This window comes from Bos javanicus, chromosome 21 (assembly GCF_032452875.1).
Source record: "Bos javanicus breed banteng chromosome 21, ARS-OSU_banteng_1.0, whole genome shotgun sequence".
NCBI classification, from domain to species: domain Eukaryota; kingdom Metazoa; phylum Chordata; class Mammalia; order Artiodactyla; family Bovidae; genus Bos; species Bos javanicus.
Genome location: NC_083888.1, coordinates 24,420,126 through 24,442,862, shown reverse-complemented (window position 1 = coordinate 24,442,862; position 22,737 = coordinate 24,420,126). Strand labels below are relative to the sequence as shown.

Sequence of the window (22,737 nt, the reverse complement as noted above, 5' to 3'; positions counted from 1 at the left end):
ACATTATGTTAAATTAAAGAAGTCAGATATAATTGGTCATATATTCTATGATATTTTCTAATGAAATATCCAGAATAGGTAAACTCCTAGAGACAGAATAAATTATTGATTGACATGGATTGGGTTAAGCATGAATAAGGACTGACTGCTTAGTGGATATGTGTTTTCTCTGAGGGTGATAAAAATGTTCTAGAATTAGTAATGGTTGCATAACACTGTGAATATAATAAACACTGAATTGTATAATTTAAATGGGTGAATTTTATGTTACCTAAATTATTTCTCAACAAAAAAAGATGTATGTACAGTAGTTCCTCATTATCTGCAGTTTCATTTTCTGTGGTTTTGGTTACCCTGTGGTCAACCAAGATCTAAAAATATTTAATGGAAAATTTCAGAAGTAAACAATTCATAAGTTTTAAACTGCATGCCATTTTGAGTAGCATGATGAAATCTCAAGCTGTCCTCGAATAGGACATAAATCATCCTTTTGTCCAGCATACCCTATCTGTTAACAATTTAGTAGCTGTCTCAGTTATCAGATCAATTGTTGCAGTACTGCAGTGTTTCTTTCAAGTAGTCTATATTTTACCTAATAATGGCCCCAAAACATAAGGGTATTGATGCTGGCAATTTGCATGTGATAAAGGAAAGCAGTGATGTTTCCATTAACTAAGTGAAAAGGTGAAAGTTTTCAATTTAATAAGGAAAGAAAAAACATCATTTGCTGAGATTTGCTGTATGAACGAATTGTCTATCCATGAAATTGTGAAGGAAAAAGAAATGCATGCTACTTTGCTATTGCACTCCAAACTGCAAAAGTTATGGCCACAGTGCATGATAAGTGCTCTGTTAAGACGAAAGGGCATTAATTTATACAAAGGCATTTAAATTTATTACAGTGTATTGAGACAAACTTTTATTTTATTATTAGCCGTTGTTAATATTTTACTGTGCCTAATTTGTAAATGAAACTCTATCATAGGTATGCAGGTATAGGAAAAAACATGGTATATATAGGGCTCAGTATTATTTGCAATTTCAGACATTCACTGGGGGTACTGTAATGTATTCCCTGTGGATAAGGGGAGACTACAGTACTGAGAAAAGGTAAGGAGTTTTTCAGGTATACAAGTACACTGAATAGTTAAAGTATATAACAAAAAGACCAAATGAGAAAACTTACAAGATTATAATCTGACAAAATTTAACTTCTCTTCCCAATAAAAATTCTTAGAAAAACAAGAATTAAAAGAATAGATCAATGGAAAATAGTACAGAATTTAGTTCCTCAAAAAACTAAACAAAGAGTTGGCATATGACCCTGCAATCCCACTCTTGGGCACATATCTGGAGAACACTTTAATTTAAAAAGACAGGTGCACACTGATGTTCATTGCAGCACTATTTATGACAGCCTCGACATGGAAACAACCTAGCTCAGTTCAGTTCAGTCGCTCAGTCGTGTCCGACTCTTTGCGACCCCAGGAATCGCAGCACTTCAGGCCTCCCTGTCCATCACCAACTCCCAGAGTTCACCCAAACTCATGTCCATCAAGTCGGTGATGCCATCCAGCCATCTCATCCTCTGGTGTCCCCTTCTCCTCCTGCCCCCAATCCCTCCCAGCATCAGAGTCTTCCAATGAGTCAACTCTTCGCATGAGGTGGCCAAAGTATTGGAGTTTCAGCTTCACCATCAGTCCTTCCAAAGAAATCCCAGGGCTGATCTCCTTCAGAATGGACTGGTTGGGTCTCCTTGCAGTCCAAGGGACTCTCAAGAGTCTTTTCCAACACCACAGCTCAAAAGCATCAATTCTTCGGCGCTCAGCCTTCTTCACAGTCCAACTCTCACATCCATACATGACCACTGGAAAGACCATAGCCTTAACTAGATGGACCTTTGTTGGCAAAGTAATGTCTCTGCTTTTGAATATGCTGTCTAGGTTGGTCATAACTTTCCTTCCAAGGAGTAAGCGTCTTTTAATTTCATGGCTGCAATCACCATCTGCAGTGATTTTGGAGCCCCAAAAATAAAGTCTGACACTGTTTCCACTGTTTCCCCATCTATTTCCGATGAAGTGATGGGACCAGATGCCATGATCCTAAGTTTTCTGAATGTTGAGCTTTAAGCCAACTTTTTCACTCTCCTGTTTCACTTTAACCAAGAGGCTGTTTAGTTCCTCTTCACTTTCTGCCATAAGGGTGGTGTCATCTGCATATCTGAGGTTATTGATATTTCTCCCGGCAATCTTGATTCCAGCTTGTGTTTCTTCCAGTCCAGCGTTTCTCATGATGTACTCTGCATAAAAGTTAAATAAGCAGGGTGACAATATACAGCCTCGATGTACTCCTTTTCCTATTTGGAACCAGTCTGTTCTTCCATGTCCAGTTTTAACTGTTGCTTCCTGACCTGCGTATAGGTTTCTCAAGAGGCAGGTCAGGTGGTCTGGTATTTCCATCTCTTGAAGAATTTTCCACAGTTTCTTGTGATCCACACAGTCAAAGGCTTTGGCATAGTCAATAAAGTAGAAATAGATGTTTTTCTCTTGCTTTTCCATGATCCAGCGGATGTTGGCAATTTGATCTCTGGTTCCTCTGCCTTTTGTAAAACCAGCTTGAACTTCTGGAAGTTCACGGTTCACATATTGCTGAAGCCTGGCTTGGACAGTTTTGAGCATCACTTTACCAGTATGTGAGATGAGTGCAATTGTGTGGTAGTTTGATCATTTTTTGGCATTGCCTTTCTTTGGGATTGGAATGAAAACTGACCTTTTCCAGTCCTGTGGCCACTGCTGAGTTTTCCAAATTTGCTCATATATTGAGTGCAGCACTTTCACAGCATCATCTTCCAGGATTTGAAATCACTCAACTGGAATTTCATCACCTCCACTAGCTTTGTTCGTGATGCTTCCAAAGGCCCACTTGACTTCACATTCCAGGATGTCTGGCCCAAGGTGAGTGATCACACCTTCGTGATTATCTGGGTTGTGAAGATCTTTTTTGTACAGTTCTTCTGTGTATTCTTGCCACCTCTTCTTAATATCTTCTGCTTCTGTTAGGTCCCTACCTTTTCTGTCCTTTATCGAGCCCATCTTTGCATGAAATGTTCCCTTGGTGTCTCTAATTTTCTTGAAGAGATCTCTAGTCAACCTAAATGCTCATCAAAAGATGAACTGATAAAGATGTGGTACATATAGAATGAAATACTACACACTCATAAAAAAGAATGAAATAATGCCATTTGCAACAACATGCTCCCAGATAGCATTAATGGTAAAGAACCTGCCTGCCAATGCTGGAGATATAAGAAACATGGGTTTGATTCCTGGGTCTGAAAGATCCCCTGGAGGAGGGCATGGCAACCCACTCCAGTATTCTTGCCTGGAGAATCCCATGGACAGAAGAGCCTGGTGGGCTATAGTCCACAGGATCGCAAAGAATCAGACTCGACTGAAGTAACTTAGCATGCATGAACACAGCAACACGGATGGACCTACAGATTATCATACTAAGTCAGAAAGAGAAAGACAAATACCATATGGTATCACTTATATGTGTAATCTAAAATATAACACATATTAACTTATCTATGAAACAGAAACAGACTCAGAGTCCTAGAAAACAGACTTGTGGTTGCCAAGGGGATAGGCAATGGGGAGGGATGGACTGGGAGTTTGGGGTTAGTAGATGCAAACTATCATACATAGAATGGATTAATAACTGGGAACTATATCCAATATCCTGTGATAAACCATAATGGAAAAGCATGTGTATATATACATGTATAAATGAATCACTGCTGTATAACACAACATTGTAAATCAATTATACTTCAATAAATTAAAAAACAGTATGCCAACATGATGTGGATCCTAAACTGTTATCAAATTTCATCATAATGTTCTGAAATGTGTACAAATATAATAGCAGTACTATTATAACGATACACTATAAAACCAAAATACATTTATGTAGTAACTAGAAATAAAATGACACCAAAAAACCCAATTAATAATTTAATGTCATACTGTTTTTCTGAAATTACATCCTGTCTACAACATGAATATGCCTCGGGTTCTTTTGTGTTTAACACTCTTACATTGCCCTGGGCTGTATAATGAATCAAATTTCACACAGTTTTTCTCTATTAGAACTACCACCAGACCTCCATTTGTATAGCCCATCTTGATATCATTAGGTGATCAATAAGATGGAGGCAAACAAAAAGAGCATAATTTGAGGTCTTTATTTTTTAGGATGACTCACTAGATAGTAATCTCTAACTAAAACAGGAATACTTGGGTTGGGAGGGGTGGCTAGATTAGTTTTGATGATGAACTTGTGGTGTGTGTGTGTGTGTGTGTGTGTGTGTGTGTGTGTGTGTGTGTGTGTTAGTCGCTCAGCTCTGTCCGACTCTTTGTGACCCCATGGACTGTAGCCTGCCAGGCTTCTCCGCCCATGGGATTTTCCAGGCAAGAATACTGGAGTGGGTTGCCATCTCCTCTTGGAGTGGGTTGCCATCTCCTCTTCCATGTGGTACCTGAGGGACAGCTAGATGGAGCTGTCTAGTCAGTAAATGGATGTCTGGATTTGACGCTCACAATAGTGAATATGGGCCTGAAATCAAGGTTTAGAAGATAGTAGTCTCAAGAATGCTGGCTTGAAGCCAAAGACAGATCTATAAAAGTATGGTTAGAGAAGCAGAAGAATCTTTCATGAAGAAAAACACATAAGGTAAGCCAAGGGAAGACAGTCTTTTAAAGGCAGTGTTAATTTCCACAGAGGCAACCATCAGGATTAAAGGAGTTCTGTTATTTGGCAGGAGATGGTGACTTTTGGTTGAGGGGTGAGAAAGAGACAGAAAGGACAGTTATTTAAAGAAGCCTGGACCACCAACGAAGGCAGATAGAGAAAGACAGAAGAGATTATTGTTTCTAGTCTGAAAAGAGAGAGTTAGTGGAGGGGAAGAGACTAATGACTTCAAGTCTATGAGAGCAAAACTTTGTTTAGGTCACTTCTCTAATCCCTAGTATCTTTAGGGCACCTGGGACATAGCAGGCATTCAAAACTATTTGCTGAATGTTGAATGAAGAAAGGAAACGAGTGGGGTCAAGCAAAAGGGGAGGGTCATAGTAAACAGGATGGGGAAGAGGTGATGGCGAGAGAGAGAAATATTTTTCGATCATTTGTTAAACTTCAGACTCCTTATGTTCAAAATTCCTGAAATAACCCTCAAAAGTAGGCATTACTGTCTCCATTTTACAGTCCATAGAGGCTAAGAGATTAGGTACCCAAGGTCATTCATCTGTTGATGGACAGAGACAGGAAGCAGACATGGCTTCACCTGTGCGAGAAGCTCCTACTCTTCCACGGCACCTTGAAAATGAACATATAAAATATGAAAATAAAATAATTTGCTGAAAAGAAGGGGGAAAGAAGTTGAGCTGGAAAAGGGCAGCAGAAGTATCTACTACCACCTGAGGAGGATGGACACGGAGCTGACCAGGTCAAGTAAAAGGAATGATGAGCAGAGTTGAGGTCCTAACTGAAATTAACCCTGGAGCAGTACCATCTGCATGTCTTTGTGATTATGTCTAGCTGGTCTTAGTAGGAGTTTGGAGGTTGAGTGCATGAAAATGTGCAAAGGGTGAGAAATAATCACGTAGGAACAATTTTGCTAAGAAAGGGGTGAAGCCAGGAGGTAGTTGTGATACCACAAGGAAATGGAGAGGACAAGGGCTGAGTTTTCAGAGTTTACAATAATACTGAATGAGAAGCAATTCTAGCGGCGTGGAGGCTTCAGTCACCATCATCTCCCCTTCATCAACAAACTTCTCTAACTGTCCACTCTTGCTGAGCTACCCTACTGCTGTAATTTGCTTTTACAACTAAAAAACAAGGGACACATTTGTTCTGGGTTATCTGATCCCTTGTAGTTAAATAAATCTTTGCCCCAGACAAGGAGCTTAGTAAAAATGAACAGTGGAGATCGTCAAATTTCATAACTCCATCAAATGCTTTGTCCTGCCCCTGCGACCCCACATGGCACAAGGCAGGGCCAGTAAACAACAGCAGTGACAAAAGGCTAAGCGGAGAGCCACCAGAGTTCTCAAATACCTGGCTTAACACAAAGATTAACGCAATGTTATCCCTTTTGTTTCCAGATATTTCCACTTAGTATAGCTGGGCTATTTTCCAATAGAAAAGTACTTATTTTCTGAGTCATCAGCCAGATGTGAGATATAAAACTGCTTCCCATAACTTTTTGGAAATTATAATTTTTGGAAATTGAAGAGTGTCTTACTATCATCAGCATGAGATTTCTCTTCTGAGATTGCTGTATGTAATAGTAGCAAATCTCTTTTTGATTGGACAAAAATGATGTAAAGAAAATACAGAATCATTAGAAATGTGTTAGACCCACGACTTTACATATACCTCAGAGGGTACCATAAACCTACCCCACCTATAAATCTTCTGGAGTTAAGAAAAGCCCACCAACCCCAGTCACAGATAGCTTGATACCTCCAACAGTCTAGTCTCACAAACCCAAGAAAACCCCAGATCCTCAATATTATCAGCCAGGGAACACTAGGTGTCAAACAATGTTTATAATTGACTAGTTAGCAAATGTATGAAGCTTATTACCCTCAAGAAGTCACATGTATGAAACTACAATTAGCTTCAACTCAGTTATAGGTATATTTACAGTTCAAAGATTAGAAGGAAAATGAAACTAGAAATATTTGACCTGTATACTTTTGGAGATCAAGGAAAACACTGGCCAGGATGGTTAAATGACCTAACATAAAGTAACTTTCATTTCTTATGTTCATGTGACCTTCATGTCAGACTATGGCTACAGCACAACAGAAAACTCAAGACTACTAACTCATCTCAAAAATTCAACTACTCAGTTCAGTTCAGTTCAGTTGCTCAGTTATGTCCAACTCTTGCAACCCCATGGACTGCAGCACGCCAGGCCTCCTTGTCCATCACCAACTCCTGGATTTCACCCAAACTCATGTCCAGTGAGTTGGTGATGCCATCCAACCATCTCATCCTCTGTCGTTCTTCTCCTCCTGCCTTCAATCTTTCCCAACATCAGGGTCTTTTCAAATGAGTCAGCTCTTCGCATCAGGTGGCCAAAGTACTAGAGTTTAAGCTTCAACATCAGTCCTTCCAATGAATATTCAGAACTGATTTCCTTTAGGACGGACTGGTTTGATCTCCTTGCAGTCCAAGGGACTCTCAAGAGTCTTCTCCAACATCACAGTTCAAAAATATCAATTCTTTGGCACTCAGCTTTCTTTGTAGTCCAACTCTCACATCCATACATGACCAATGGAAAAACCATAGCCTTGACTAGACGGACCTTTGTTGGCAAAGTAATGTCTCTGCTTTTAATACACTGTCTAGGTTGGTCATAACTTTTCTTCCAAGGAGTAAGCATCTTTTAATTTTATGGCTGCAGTCACCATCTGCAGTGATTTTGGAGCCCAGAAAATTAAAGTCTGACACTGTTTCCACTGTTTTCCCATCTATTTGCCAAGAAGTGATGGGACCGGATGCCATGATCTTAGTTTTACGAATGTTGAGCTTTAAGCCAACTTTTTCACTCTCCTCTTTCATTTTCATCAAGAGGCTCTTTAGTTCCTCTTCACTTTCTGCCATAAGGGTGGTGTCATCTGCATATCTGAGGTTATTGATATTTCTCCCAATCTTGACTCCAGCTTGTGCTTCTTCCACCCCAGCATTTCTCATGAGGTACTCTGCATATACGTTAAATAAGCAGGGTGACAATATACAGCCTTGACGTATTCCTTTTCCTATTTGGAACCAGTCTGTTGTTCCATGTCCAGTTCCAACTGTTGCTTCCTGACCTGCATATAGGTTTCTCAAGAGGCAGGTCAGGTGGTCTGGTATTCCCATCTCTTGAAGAATTTTCCAGTTTCTTGTGATCCACATGGTCAAAGGCTTTGGCATAGTCAATAAAGCAGAAATAGATGTTTTTCTGGAACTCTCTTGCTTTTTCCATGATCCAGTGGATGTCGGCAATTTGATCTCTGGTTCCTCTGCCTTTTCTAAAACCACCTTGAACATCTGGAAGTTCACAGCTCATGTACTGTTGAAGGCTGGCTTGTAGAATTTTGAGCATTACTTTACTAGCGTGTGAGATGAGTGCAACTGTCTGTGCGGTAGTTTGAGCATTCTTTGGCACTGCCTTTCTTTGGGATTGGAATGAAAACTGCCTTTTCCAGTCCTGTGGCCACTGCTGAGTTTTCCAAATTTGGCATATTGACTGCAGCACTTTCACAGCATCATTTTTCAGGATTTCAAAAAGCTCAACTGGAATTCCATCACCTCCACTAGCTTTGTTCGTGATGCTTCCAAAGGCCCACTTGACTTCACATTCCAGGATGTCTGGCCCAAGGTGAGTGATCACACCTTCGTGATTATCTGGGTTGTAAAGATCTTGTTTGTACAGTTCTTCCGTGTGTTCTTGCCACCTCTTCTTAATATCTTCTGCTTCTGTTAGTTCCATACCATTTCTGTCTTTTATTGTGCCCATCTTTGCATGAAATGTTCCCTTGGTATCTCTAATTTTTTTGAAGAGATCTCTAGTCTTTCCCATTCTACTGTTTTCCTCTATTTCTTTGCACTGATCACTGAGGAAGGCTTTCTTATCTCTCCTTGCTATTCTTTAGAACTCTGCATTCAAATAGGTATATCTTTCCTTTTTTCCTTTGCTTTTTGCTTTTCTTCTTTTCACAGCCATTTGTAAGCTATTCAACTACTACTGTTCTATATAAATATACCACCCACATAGATTAATTTCCCTTTGGCCTAAGAGACCAGACCAGTGCTTTTTAAGCTGTAGGTAGTGAAACTGATTTTGTGGGTTACAATCTGATTTTAAACAAGATGAAATATAAAAATATCAGGATGCATCCATTTAGTATGATTTGTGAAAAACTTTTTCTAGTGTGTGTGTATGAAATTAATAATTATTAATATTTATTATAAATTAATATTTACTGTCAGTTATAACCAAAAAGTTTGAAAGCCACTAGACTGCTACAGAATCAATCAGCAACAATGACTCATTTCCAAAGTCTAAATACTTTTTCAAAATTATTGACTCAATCCTCATGAAGCAGTCCAGCGAAGGAGATAAGAACAGTTATGCCTGTTTGAAAATAACTGGTCTCATTTGGAAAGTCAAACAGAAGTCTAAAGGGAATTAATTTTCAATCCATTTAACATATGCTAACTTTGAAAAAACTGAACTGAGATTGTATAATACTGCTCCCTCTAAATATGCATTTCCTCCAAAATTAAAGATGTCATTAGAACAAAAGTTCTACTTCAGTTAACAAAAAGGAAAAAAGAGATCTAAAGCTATGAGTTTATTTTTTGACGGTTTTCCCTACATAAAAGTTTTTTGATCTTCTGTGAAACTCATTTATATATTTGCTAACGACTACTGAACCTAACTGAACCTATCACTTACAACAGTTCTCATGTTAATAAACATAGAAGTTACTAGACATTACTAGATAGAAACCAGGAAGTTACTACTGTGTTAGTAAGAATTACCTAGTCCGTTTTGAAATGGTACCTCCACTTTGGGGAAGACTTAGAGACTATAATCAAGCTTAGAGAATCCAGTCAGATCTTGAGTCCCAGTGATCAACTGGGAAGAGTGGCTGATTCATAGACCCTTTTTATCTGCCAGTACAGTCCAGGTTAGTTTGTCCCCAATGTAAACCTGGTGGGCTGCTGTCTCTGGGGCTGCACAGAGTCGGACACGACTGAAGCGACTTAGCAGCAGCAACCTAAAGCTATGCGGAATCTATAGAGATGGCTCATCACACTCAGAAATCTGAAGGAGGGGTAATAATGGGAAGTCCTCACAACTCCCAGAGCCTAGAGCCAACCCACCACGATAAAGTCACAAGGAAATGGCTGAAACACTTGCCAAACCACAAAAGTACTTACTGAGACTTTACTAGGCTCCTATTCTGGTGTTTCTAGGAGGTAATTATTAGGTACTTAATTAGCAAACAGTTCCTTCAAGTATAGTTTCACATTTGATTACTAGGGAAAAGGATGAGAGTAAGAATTAGCACTCTCCCTGTTTTATAAAGAGGTTATAATGAAAAACCTAACAAACCAAGACAGTGGTAGAATGAAGTGCTTATCTTTGAATTCCTGGTCTAGTTGTCTTTCCATACATGGCAGGAAGTCTTAATCAGAAATCTGGAGGATGTCATTCTAAAGGTTTGAGCTCACCCATCTTTGGATTATTTCACTCTTTTTACCTCTATGTGGCTCTCTGTAACCAAACGGATATTACTTACCTGACAACAGCAAATTTTGATCAAGAGAGATAAAAGAAAAACTCAATTCCTACCTCTATTTTAATCAGCTGAAAGGAGATTATGTATACAAACGGCAGGAAATGCACATAGGAAAACACTGGTATGCGGTCTAGGAATGCAGTAAACTGGCAAGAAGCTGCACAAGCTAGTAGTAGTTCTTATGATGTAGTTTTTAGGCTCTACTTAACAGTAACTTTCCGGAGAAGGCGATGGCACGCCACTCCAGTACTCTTGCCTGGAAACTCCCATGGATGGAGGAGCCTGGTAGGCTGCAGTCCATGGGGTCGCTGAGGGTCGGACACGACTGAGCGACTTCACTTTCACTTTTCACTTTCATGCATTGGAGGAGATGGCAACCCACTCCAGACTTCTTGCCTGGAGAATCCCTGCTGTCTATGGGGTCGCACAGAGTCCGACACGACTGAAGTGACTTAGCAGCAGCAGCAGCAACAGTAACTTTCATGACTACCCTACTTGATGGTCAAAGCAGATAGGTTCTCTCACACATAAAGGTTTTGGAAACTACACCAAGTCAACACCATGCTATTCATTCAGAATTGATTTTAATGAGTCTCAGCTTTCTTTAAATGTACAACTAATACTTATTTTTATACTGCCTTGTGTCAAAGGGCTTTCAAAGAGATATGGACTAAAGATAGTATAATAAATGTTATAATAGTAAATCTCTGAAGAGTTCTAGCTTCACAGCAACTCATGAGCCTACAAACACACATGTATCAGTATGTATGGCCATGTTGTTTAGCTGCCAAGTCGTGTCTGACTCTTTTGCCATTTTATGGACTGTAGCCCACCAGGCTCCTCTATCCATGGAGTTTCCCAGGCAAGAATACTAGAAGAGGTTGCCATTTCCTTCTCAAGGGGATCTTTCCAACCCAGGGATCAAACTCGCATCTCCTGCATTGGCAGGCAGATGCTTTACCACTGAGCCACTAGGGAAACCCCCAACATAATGCAAAATGCTTCTTCAGTCCTTAACCCAATTTGGTATCATTTTTCTTATGTTCTGTGGCATTCTTAATAGTCTAGAATTAAGACTTAAGTGTCTTTAGGTGAAAGTCCTTGTTCTCTAATGGGGATATCGATCTCATAGTAGTGTTATATATTCTCATTCTAACTTGATAACAAGATGAGTTCAGTTCAGTCGTTCAGTCGTGTCCGACTCTTTTCGACCCCATGAATCGCAGCATGCCAGGACTCCCTGTCCATCACCAACTCCCGAAGTCCACCCAAACTCATGTCCATCGAGTCAGTGATGCCATCCAGCCATCTCATCCTCTGTTGTCCCCTTCTCCTCCTGCCCCCAATCCCTCCCAGCATCAGGGTCTTGTCCAATGAGTAAACTCCTCGCATGAGGTGGCCAAAGTATTGGAGTTTCAGCTTCAGCATCAGTCCATCCAATGATATACATTATTGATATAAATACATATATTTTGCCTAATAACCAAAATTAATTCAATCAAATATTCGTTAAATTGGGAGACTGGGGAACTGAGAGCTAGCTAGTGGGAACCTGCTGTATAGCACAGGGAGCTCAGCTCAGTGCTCTGTGATGACCTAGAGGGGTGGGATGGGGGTGGGAGGGAGGTTCAAGAGCAAAAGGATATATTTAAACACATAGCTGATTCACTTCATTGTATGGCAAAAACTAATGCAACATGGTAAAGCCATTATATTGCAATAAAAATAATTGTGCTTATTAAATTAACAAAGGCTATCAAAAGTTTGAATCATCTAACTTTTAATGAATATGTGAGAAGACAAGTGTTCTCTTATTCTGGTTGTGGTTAAGACAGTGAAAGTTTATAATACAAAGCTTAAAAATATGCATATGCCCCTAGACTCAGAGAGATAATTTCCAGAGACTTGTCCTAAGGAAATAATTAATGATTTAGCCAAAAGAATGTTTCTCACAGTATTCTTTTATAGTATAAAACTAGTAATAAACTAAAAGTCCTATAATAGGTAGTTAAAATTTATAAAAATAGTCCATGCCATAAATTATCAGATGGCTGTTACAAACAATGTTACAGAAACATATTCACTGCCACTGAAAGTCTTCTAAAGATATAGTGTTTAGTGGGGGAAAAGATGCAAAACTGTATATATTACAAAAATTATGTACCTACAGTTATAGGTACATATTCATGATGCTTACATGTATGTCTAGGGAAATTAATCTTTCTAGGATGAACATTCTAGTGTAATAAAATTTTGTTACACAGGTGGAATTAATATATAACATGAAGGTCAGTCCATTCTCTTTTTAAATAAAGATAGTTTAAGCAGTTTACAGTATGAGCAAAGTGTTTTCGGTGCAAGGAACACTGTTGACTTTTAATGGTAATCTACAGTCAGGACTTCTACTCTGTGGTGAAGGAGCAATTTTTAAAAAAAAATTCTAATTAGTTACAGACATTTTAGTAAAATACATTAAAGATGAATTATTAGAAAAATAAAATAAAAGACATACAAATACAAACCTCATTTTAAAATCAGATTCACAAACAAAAGGTTACTTTATCAAATAGCTAAAAAAGATTCTAAACTCTTGCTCTCAATTTCTGTACCTATCTTGTCACTGATAGGTAGCAATCCACAGACCATGCTTTCAGTAGTACTGCTTGAAATGATTAAGAAGCCTATTCGCAGTGGACTAATAACTGTATTGAGTGGGCTATATTTTGATCAAACATCTGGAGACTCTTCTGCAATAGAAAATCTTTCTCCAACAAATAGGAAGATTTGGGCTCTTCCTTTGTTATGCCTACTATACTTATTAAGTCTGTAATGTTTTTCTAAGGCTAAAAGACATTTTCAACAAAGTCATATATCATTTTAAACCATCATTTTCCAAAAGAATCAAACACGATCTCATATAATGAAGCTAAGAGAATTAATATTTTTCTAATCATGGAGCAACAAGTAGTCATTCAATTCAGTCAGTCAGTTCAGTCACTCAGTCATGTCCAACACTTTGTGACCCCATGAATTGCAGCACGCCAGTACTCTTGTCTGGAAAATCTCATGGACGGAGGAGCCTGGTGCGCTGCAGTCCATGGGGTCGCTAAGAGTTGGACACGACTGAACGACTTCACTTTCACTTTTCACTTTCACGTACTGGAGAAGGAAAGGGCAACCCACGAGAATCCCAGGGACGGGGGAGCCTGGTGGGCTGCATAGTCCAGTCTGTGGGGTCACATTGAGTTGGACACGACTGAAGCGACTTAGCAGCAACAGCAGCAGCAGGCCTCCCTGTAGTCATTAGGGCATTCCAAAGGCGATATGACAGAAACAGATTCACCTGGTTGAAAAGGAAACAATGGAAAACGTTGGTAGTGAGAATTTAAGTTATTGATCTGCTCCCAGGGTTGAACAGAAGAAAATGAGACAGTGTGCCAATTCCTTGGCGATGCGAATACAGTCTCTCAGGGAAAGGCTGCATGAGCCTGTGGCCACTCTACATAAGGAATGAACCAATGATGGACCTCCATGAACTCAGGACAAAAGTAATAAAGATTATAAACACCTTACTTTATGTTGAGATTAAGAATAATTTAAGGCTCAACTGATTCTCTGAAAACATGTAGTCTGGTCTCTAGAAATAAACCTGCTAGGTTCATAACCTAGCAGTCTATTGTCGAAGGAAAAACAAAGAAACCAGCAAAGTGCTGAGTTAGAAACTGAAAATTCCCAACCAGTATGCACATTAATAGAAGTTATGGTACCACTTCCCAGGTGGCACTAGTGGTAAAGAACCCATCTGCCAGCGAAGGAGACCTAAGAGACCTGGGTTCGATCCCTGGGTAGGCAAGATCCCCTGGAGTAGGATACGGCAACCCACTCCAGTCTTCTTGCTTGGAGAATCCCATGGACAGAGGAGCCTGGTAGGCTACAGTCCATAAGGTCACAAAGAGTTGGACATCTGATGGAAGCAACTTGGCATGCATGGTATATCACTTTAATCATTCAATTATAGTATTTTTAAATTGCTGCAAGTTTAACCTGTTGGTATAAAAATGAAAAAATATACCTAGTACAGCGCCTTACATAGAGTAGGTGCTCAAAAAAAGTACAGCTCTTTGAACTGTTGTAGATGGTAAGTCAAATGCTTTATTCTTGTATTCTTGAGTTTTAACAGGTGAGAGGTTGATCACTAGATCAAAAATATGAAGAGGAATTAACTACGAAAGGAACAGAAAGACTCTAGTGCAGTTAAACAAAAGACAGACGAAGAATACAGGACTAAAAAGAAGCCTCAAGAGAAAGTTATGAAGTAATAAATGAAGTTTCTCAAATAGTCAAAAGGGAATAGGAAGATGTAATATTGTAGGACTGAAGCCTTAAAGGAAAACATTTCTTATTGAAAGCTAAGAAGGGCGAAATTTAATCCATGAAAAAGCTTGAAGTATTACATTTTTCTTTTCCTCACCTCATACAAAGTGCATGTTTTCTCTTTTTTAATTGAGACATTATATACGTGAAAGTTGCTGAGTCGTGTCCAATTCTTCGAGACCTCATGGACCATAGAGTCCATGGGATTCTCCAGGCCAGAATACTGGAGTGGGTAGCCATTCCCTTCTCCAAGGGATCTTCCCAACCCAGGGATCGAACCCAGGTCTCCTGCATTGCAGGCAGATTCTTTACCAGCTGAGCTACCAGAGAAGCCCCATTATACATGCAGTAGTGCAAAAACCCCAAATGTGCAAGTTTGATAAATTTTTACATATGTACAAACCCAGATCAAGGTATGGAACATTTCCAGTGCCTTCTCCCAGTCAACAGTGACAGAGGATGAGATGGTTGGATGGCATTACTGACTTAATGGACATTTAAGAGTTTGAGACCCCAGGAGATAGTGAAGGACAGGAAATGGTGTGCTGCAATCCATGGGGTCACAGAGTTGGACACAACTTAGCAACTGAACAACAACAACCAGTCAGTAACCTACCATCACCTCCACCTACCACAGACTGATGACCACTGATCAGTTTTGCCTGTTTTTGAATATCATGGGATCATTCAGAATGTACTCTCTTGTATCTATCTGGCTGTTTTCACTCAATCTTGTATTTTTGAGATTCATCCATATTCTTGTGGGCATTAGTAGTTTGTTCCTCTTTATGGCTGAGTAGTACTTCACTGTACAAATATACTACAAATTTGCTTAACTGTTCTTGTGTTGATGGGCATCTGGGTTGTTTTCAACCTTCTGCTTTTATGGATAAAGCTGCTATTATGAGTATTGCTGTAGAAGTCTTTTGGTGGACATAAACACTCATTTCTCTTGGATATATTCCTACAACAGACTGTTAGGTCACAAGGTTGGCATATGTCACAAGGTTGCCATAGATCAGGGCAGTTTTCTAAAGTGATTGTATCAGTTTACTCTATTAACAATGTTTGAGAATTTTCACATAAAGTTTAATTTTAAAAAGCTCTTTAGTTGAAACACAAGAGCTTTAAGACATTTTTTGGTATTGCTTCTTTTAGGGGAGCAACATAAGCAGATTTCTCACACCTCAGGAAACACACAAGATGATTTTAATAGGTATGAGAAGAAAATAGTACAATTCCTATTCTAGTTTCTTATTCTTTTGCCCCAAAAGTAAACTTTACTAGTATTTAATATATAAATTAACATTAGTGTGTTTATTTAGATGGTTATGTTTACTTATCGTCATTTGTGTGTGCCTGGCTGAGCACAATTATGGGACATCTACTACTAACAGAATTCTCCCTAAATGAACAGGCTAGCTAAAGGAGTCCTGCAAAAGCTCTCAGTCACTCAGTGATATCTGACTCTGCGACACCAGGGACTGCAGCCCACCATGTTCCTCTGTCCATGGGATTCTCCAGGCAAGAATACTGTACGGTGTTGCCATTCCCTTCTCCAGGGGATCATCCCAACTCAGGAATCGAACCTGCGTCTCTTGCATTGTAGGCAGATTCTTTGCCATCTGAGCCACAAGGGAAACCCCTACACTGGTCCTACAAAGATGACATGAATAATATAAGCACAAGCAAGCAAGGAAATGGCCAACCTGACAATTCTTTATTTCTTTAGAAGATTAAAAACTCTGACATTCTAATCAGATTTCATAAGAAGTAGGGAAAAAAATTACAACTTTTAAAAATATAAACTTAATTTAGTACTATTAATGACATTTTGCCAATAAGAATTTTAAAACACAAAATATCCTCTAAATCATGTCATCCCTATTAGTTTCTTTTTGCATTTATTTTACAATGTAGATAATAGTGCAAAGAATATGTATATATAATTTTAAAATAAATGTACACATATTAGAGGTGACCGTGCTCAATTTTTTTTTAACCAATAATGTACATAATCAAAAAGATTCAGAAACTCATTTTAGCACAACTGTTTTTTAGTATTAATTTAGTTTATCTTCAGGCATAAATGAACTTCTAATTTTTAAAGTTATATACGGTGGCTCAGACAGTAAAGAATCTGCCCCCAATGCAGGAGACCCAGATTTGATCCCTGGGTCGGGAAGATACCCTGAAGAAGGAAATGGCAATCCACTCCAATATTCTTGCCTGGAGAATTCCATGGACAGAGGAGCCTGGTGGGCTACAGTCCACAGGGTTGCAGAGTCGGACATGACTGAGCGACTAACATGTTCACTTCACTTTCACAAGTATTCCCATCAGAAACAGCCAGCTGCTATTTAATGTTAAAACAATACATCTGAAAAGGCAGGAGGACAAGAACCGCCTGGGGAAAGGCACGAGGGAACTTTCCTGGGTAGTGGTACTGTTCTGTGCCAGTAGCGGCTTGCCTTCCACCAGTGTACCCATTTGTCAAACTCCCTGAATGGTACATTTACAGTAAGTGTGTTTCAGTCTACATAAATTTTACCTCAAAAGGAAAAAGGGGATCTATTACAAATATTGACCTCTAGTTAAAGACTTGGTGGACATGACTTTGAGCAAGCTTCTGAAGTTGGTGATGGACAGGGAAGCCTGGCATGCCGCAGTCCATGGGGTCGCAAAGAGTTGGACATGACTGAGCGGCTGAACTGACTGTACTGAGTTAACGATACACATGCTCAACTGTGTAGGAGTAAATTCTAATGATGGCTGCAACTTACTGTGAGGTGCATTAAAATAAGATGGACTGCTATACACCTAGAGGGATGGATATATAAACAAATAGAGCAAGTATAGGAAAATGTTAAGTGTGGAAATCTAGGCGGTAAGATATATGGCTGTTCACTGTACGATTTTTTTAAACTTTTCCATAGATTTGAAAATTTTCATGATAAAATGTTGGACAAGAAACAAATTTACCTGGAGAATCCCAGGGACAGGGAGCCTGATGGGCTGCCGTCTATGGGGTCGCACAAAGTCAAACACAACTGAAGCGACTTAGCAGCAGCAGCAGTGATATAGGGGAAAAGTTAGAAATTCAAAAAGGAAAAAAGGAAGGAACATTCAATACCACTGCTTAGTGTTTTTACATACACTATACCTTTGAGGTGAGAATTATCCCTATTTTACAGACTAGTAAACAGAAACTTGGAAAGACTACAAAACACGCCCCAGGACACAGTGTGAAGCCCAGCCAAAAGCTGAAACCAACCCGATCAAATTTACCAGAGGTCTGAATTCTCTTGGCTCACATTCCTCATAAGGGGATTCCTAGAACTAAAACAAATGTCTTCTCTACAGCAGAGGAGTCACTTCTCCATTCCACGTGGATCAGCTCCATTAGAAAGCTCCTCCCCATAGCCTGAAAAAAACTGTTTCCCCCATGTTCTTCCTGTGTTTGATTCCTTGTGGCCATACAGAATTCCAGCAGGGCTGGCCTTCATATCAAGCAACAGTATTGAAATCTGAATAATTAGGATTTTTTCCCTGTAAGTATTTTATAATAACATCATCTACAAAGCTATAGCTAGATGTAAAGTGGGGATACTATCTCCTAGAATTGGGAAGAAAATAAAATGAGAACACTGACACATTCAACTGTAACTAAAGAAGAGCAGACACTCAAATAGCTCCTTCTTCTATTTCTAACCTTTACCTTTATTTGGAAATTACAGCATGCCACTCACCATAAAATATTTTAGAAAATTAGGGAGACTTAGGTCCTTTCCTTGAGGAACTCATTGTTAAATGTGAACAGACACAGGTTTTCCCCCTGTATTTACTGCATCTTATCTAACAATGTAATTGACTTTACTCCCTCATTTTACTTTCCATTTTCCCTTGGTATGGAGTTAAAACTCCTAGGAATTTTATGTACAATTAAATATACAACTAGGACCACTTCTGCAGCACTTGTTTCAAAATCACTACAGGTGGCCAACCTATGCAAGCAACATGTTAATAAAATTTTAAGTCTATTTTCTTTCTGACTCTCAGGAAATCTTTTTCAAAGGTAAGATTAAAGAAAGCCATTGTTACAAGAAAATGACCCACTGGTTATGATAACTTTTAATTTACTTTGACTATGCCCAAACATATATGCCCTTAACTGTTTATTTCTTACTTAAAAGAGTATATTCAAGGGATTCTCCAAAGAACTCCTAAAGTAACAAATCGTGCCCTATATATATATATACATATATATATATGAAAAATAACCTATTATTCTACCATGAACTTTGCCTTATTTAAGGACAACCTACAGTTCAGATACGAATAAAAGTTACTTGCACAGCCTCATAGAATCTGAATGAGACTGTTTTTTTCCCCTTGAAATCCGAGGTTGTTAGTGTTGGAAGAAATCCTAGAGATGATCATTTTATAGTTGCAGAAATGGATATTCAGACAGTTAAGATGATCAGCCCATAACAGAGCCCAGACCAGATGCCAGGGTCCCCCAATTCCTGACCCAGTGTTCTTCCTATTTTACAATCATGAGAAACTTTAAAAAAAAAAAAAAAAAGGATTATGTCCGTCCATTACTTCAACTTCACTAAATTTCAGTCTGGCCACCCATGATATCACTTCTTTTTGTGAATGGGTGTATTTGGGGGTGGGGGGAGGAGTCTTGGGTATCTTCACTTGCATATAATACAAATTTTTAGAGTTTTCATTCATATTTATGCTACCACTATTTTCCATGTCTACTTCTATTCCTCAAGGATACCAATTCAGACTTGAACATGCCTTGACCCTCCTTTCCACTACATTTCTTATATCAAGAAATTAACTACCAACTATTATAAAAGTAAAAGGGATTGATTTTAGAACACAAAGCACACATGCTAGTAAAGGGCCTGGTAAAAAAATTTAATGTTATGTATTACATGTAGATGCTTTCTAGAGAAAGAGCACAGCGACAACCCTGCTTATGAGAATAGAGAGCTATTGTGGACTGAGGTGGGGGGCCAAGGATGAGGTCTGGAATCCGACCTAAAACAAATATGGAGGTGAAAAGGCATGAGGAGCTTCCGGGACCCACTAACCAGTGCCAAGCTGCCAGCTCCCAACTATTCGGTGTCGGTTTAAAAGAAGCAGAGGTACCAGGGATGCTCGTACCCCAGGACAATGATAGAGCAGGCGGGGCACCCAGAATCGCGCTCAGGGAAAACTCAACAAGTCTAGATGGCGAAGGATGCCCTGAGAGATGGATGAACGACTGCCAAGAGGCTGCCGCTGGCTCGGAATGACCACTGCCCCTTTCCAGGATCGACGCCGCGGGCGCCCGCCGGCTCGCGGACAGCCATTTGCACTACGCTCCCCTACGTGCCCCGACGTTCGCCCCGAGACCGCCGAGTCCGCCAACCACCCTGCCCCGGGCGATGCCTCTGCTCCAGGCCCGCTTCCCGGCGAAGGGTTCCCAGTCACTGCCGGCTTTCCGGGAGGAAGGCAGCAGCTGGCCTGCAGGGGCCGGAGCCGCCTTCGAAAGTGGGCGGAAGGATGGCCGCCCTCGCGGGGTGCGGGCGCGGCCCGCGGGAACCCTCGCCTCCGGCGCGGCCGAGTTCTCTCTGCGCAGCGCCGCCCGAGCCCTCAGCCCCGGCCGCAGTCGGCCGCTCGCGGCGGGCTCCGCGCTCCGGGCTGAGGCGATGGGGAAAGGGGGCGGACGCGCCATCATGAAGGGGAAAATGGTGGGCGGGCGGGCCCGCGCGCCGCCGCCGTACTCACCCGGGCGGGCCAGTGCGGGTAGCCCTTCATCTTGGCGAAGACCAGGTCGCCCGCCTTGTACTCGCGGGGCCGCGGACGCGCCATCCCTGCCGCTCCCCTTCCTGGTCGTCCTTGGGCGCCGCGAAGATGCCGGGAGGCCGCCCCCCCGCGGGCCGACGGACTGCGCCGCGCTCCCCGCGGGCCTCGAGCCGGGCGGGCGGGCGGACTAGCGGCCGCTCCGACGAGGGAAAGCGTCGAGGCGGCGGCTGAGGCGAGGGAGTGGGCGGGGGGCTCAGCAGGCCCGGCAAATCACCGCCCGGCAGCGGGGGAGGGGAGCCCCCGGCCGCTCGGCTCTTGCCCGCGCCGAGGTCCCCGCCGCCGCCGCGCGCTGCTCACAGGCGCCGCGTCGCCTGCCTCATGCCGCCGCCGCCGGCCTCCTTCCCGGGCTCCCGGGCTCCCGGGCGCGGCGCGAGCACCGGGCCTCGCGCCTCCTCTGAATTCCTCCTCGGGCAGCGACCGCAAACACGATCTTATTATTGTTCTCGCGCGCGCTCAGCATCCCCCCCCCCCCCACACCCCACTTCCCGCTCCCCACCCCTCCCCTCTAGCGCCGGCCGGTTAATTCCTAGGTACACGGCCGGCTTTCGCGCAGAAACCGAGCGCGCCAGCCCGGCTGCTCGGCGGGCGGGCGGGCGGGTGGAAGGTACGTCCTCCCCCAGCACCGAAGCCCGCGCCGGGCGGGCAGCAGCGCCTACTCCGGAGGCCGCCCGCCGCCCGCTCTCTTTTGTTCTTGGCCGGGAACTGCCAGCCGCAGCCCAGCCAATCACCACCTGGCCGCCCCCCTCCCCACAGGTCCGCGCCACCTCGGGGGCGCTCCCACCAGCCCCCCAGTCCCACGCCCACCTCCCGCTGACAGATCTCCCGCCCAGCTCCCCCGCCCCCCCGCGCGGGCCGCTTCTACGAGTGCACTCGGGTGAGGGGGGCACAAAGGCGCCCCAGGCCGGGGGCCGGCCGCGCGAGGGGACCCGCCGCCCAGAGCATCAGGCTGATGGAAGAAGCACCGGTCTGGGGTCAGCGACCTTGTGGAGGGGCGTCTCACCCTAGGTCTGCCCTTCACAATGCGGTGTGACCCTTCCAGGGCAAGCCATTTAACTGAAGTCACCGAAGGTTTTCTAATTCGCCGAGCCGGACAGTCGGGATTCGAACTCGGATCTCCGTAACTTCAGAGTCCGTCAGCGGTTATGCCTTTCAGTGCGTCCGCCGTCCAGGCCTGGAGTTTTGTGAAAGGGACTTTTGGCAGGTCACTCGTTTCCAATCCTGGCAACATTTTGGACAGAGTTTTTGTTTTTTAATCTGCCCAAAGAACGAATGAACGAATGCTGCTTCTTTCATCATCCTGAAGCTCACCTTTAAGAAGTCGGCTGCCGCGGCTCCTGAGTGTAATGGACTTTGGTCCTCAGCTTCTTGCCTTGCTTGTGTCTGTCCCTCTCCCAGGCTTTCCTACAGTTTCTCCCAGCATCGGCTTTCCTCACTCGCCTTGTAGAACCGTGTGTGTGTGTGTGTGTGTGTGTGTGTGTGTGTGTGTGTGTTTTAACCCCTTTAACCCCTGTTCTTTTATCCAGGGCTCCGGATAATGGGGCGTTAAATTCTCTAGACTTCCTGTGGATTGTTTACTTTAGTAGTGCTTGACTTTATCTGCTAACGGCATTCCCTTACTCCTTGTATCTGGTGATTTTTCCTTTTGAAATATTTACCCTTCCTCAATAGTCCTATATTTTCCTCTTTTCTAGCTGTAGACTAAGTCCTTTTGCCTCTGTTGCCTGTGTCAGTCCCTTAGAGCTGCTATAACAAAGTATCATAATTACTATAGGCTGGGTGACTTTCAAACAAACCTCAGAAATTTATTTCTCACAGTCCTAGAGGCTGGGAGGTCCAAGATCAAGGCATAGCAATTCAGTTGTCTCCCGAGGGCCTGCTTCCTGTTTCACAAAAAATAGTCTTTTCTTCGTGTTACTACATGGGTTGAGGGGTAAAGGGGAGAAGGGTGAAACTCTCTGGGATCTCTTAATCTCATTGATGAGGCCTCCGTCTTCATGGGGATTCCCACTTGGCGGTAGTGGTAAAGAATCTGCCTGCCAATGCAGGTGATGCAAGAGATGCAGGTTTGATCCCTGGATCGGGAAGATCCCCTGGAGTAGGAAATGGATCCCACTCCAGTATTCTTGCCTGGAAA

General features: G+C 42.1%; 1 protein-coding gene across 2 annotated transcripts in view; it reads right to left on the bottom strand.

Annotated features, from left to right (window-relative positions):
* HDGFL3 (HDGF like 3) overlaps positions 1-21,031 on the bottom strand; it is a 79,700-nt gene extending 58,669 nt beyond the window's left edge. The window contains exon 1 of one of the 2 annotated variants that reach the window (XM_061394541.1): positions 20,526-21,031. In XM_061394541.1, coding sequence (XP_061250525.1) covers positions 20,526-20,609 — 84 coding nt within the window. In that variant the 5' untranslated portion in view covers positions 20,610-21,031. The remainder of the gene's footprint in view (positions 1-20,525) is intronic. The other variant, XM_061394540.1, reaches the window with a different exon arrangement.
* Between the last annotated feature and the right edge of the window lie 1,706 nt (positions 21,032-22,737).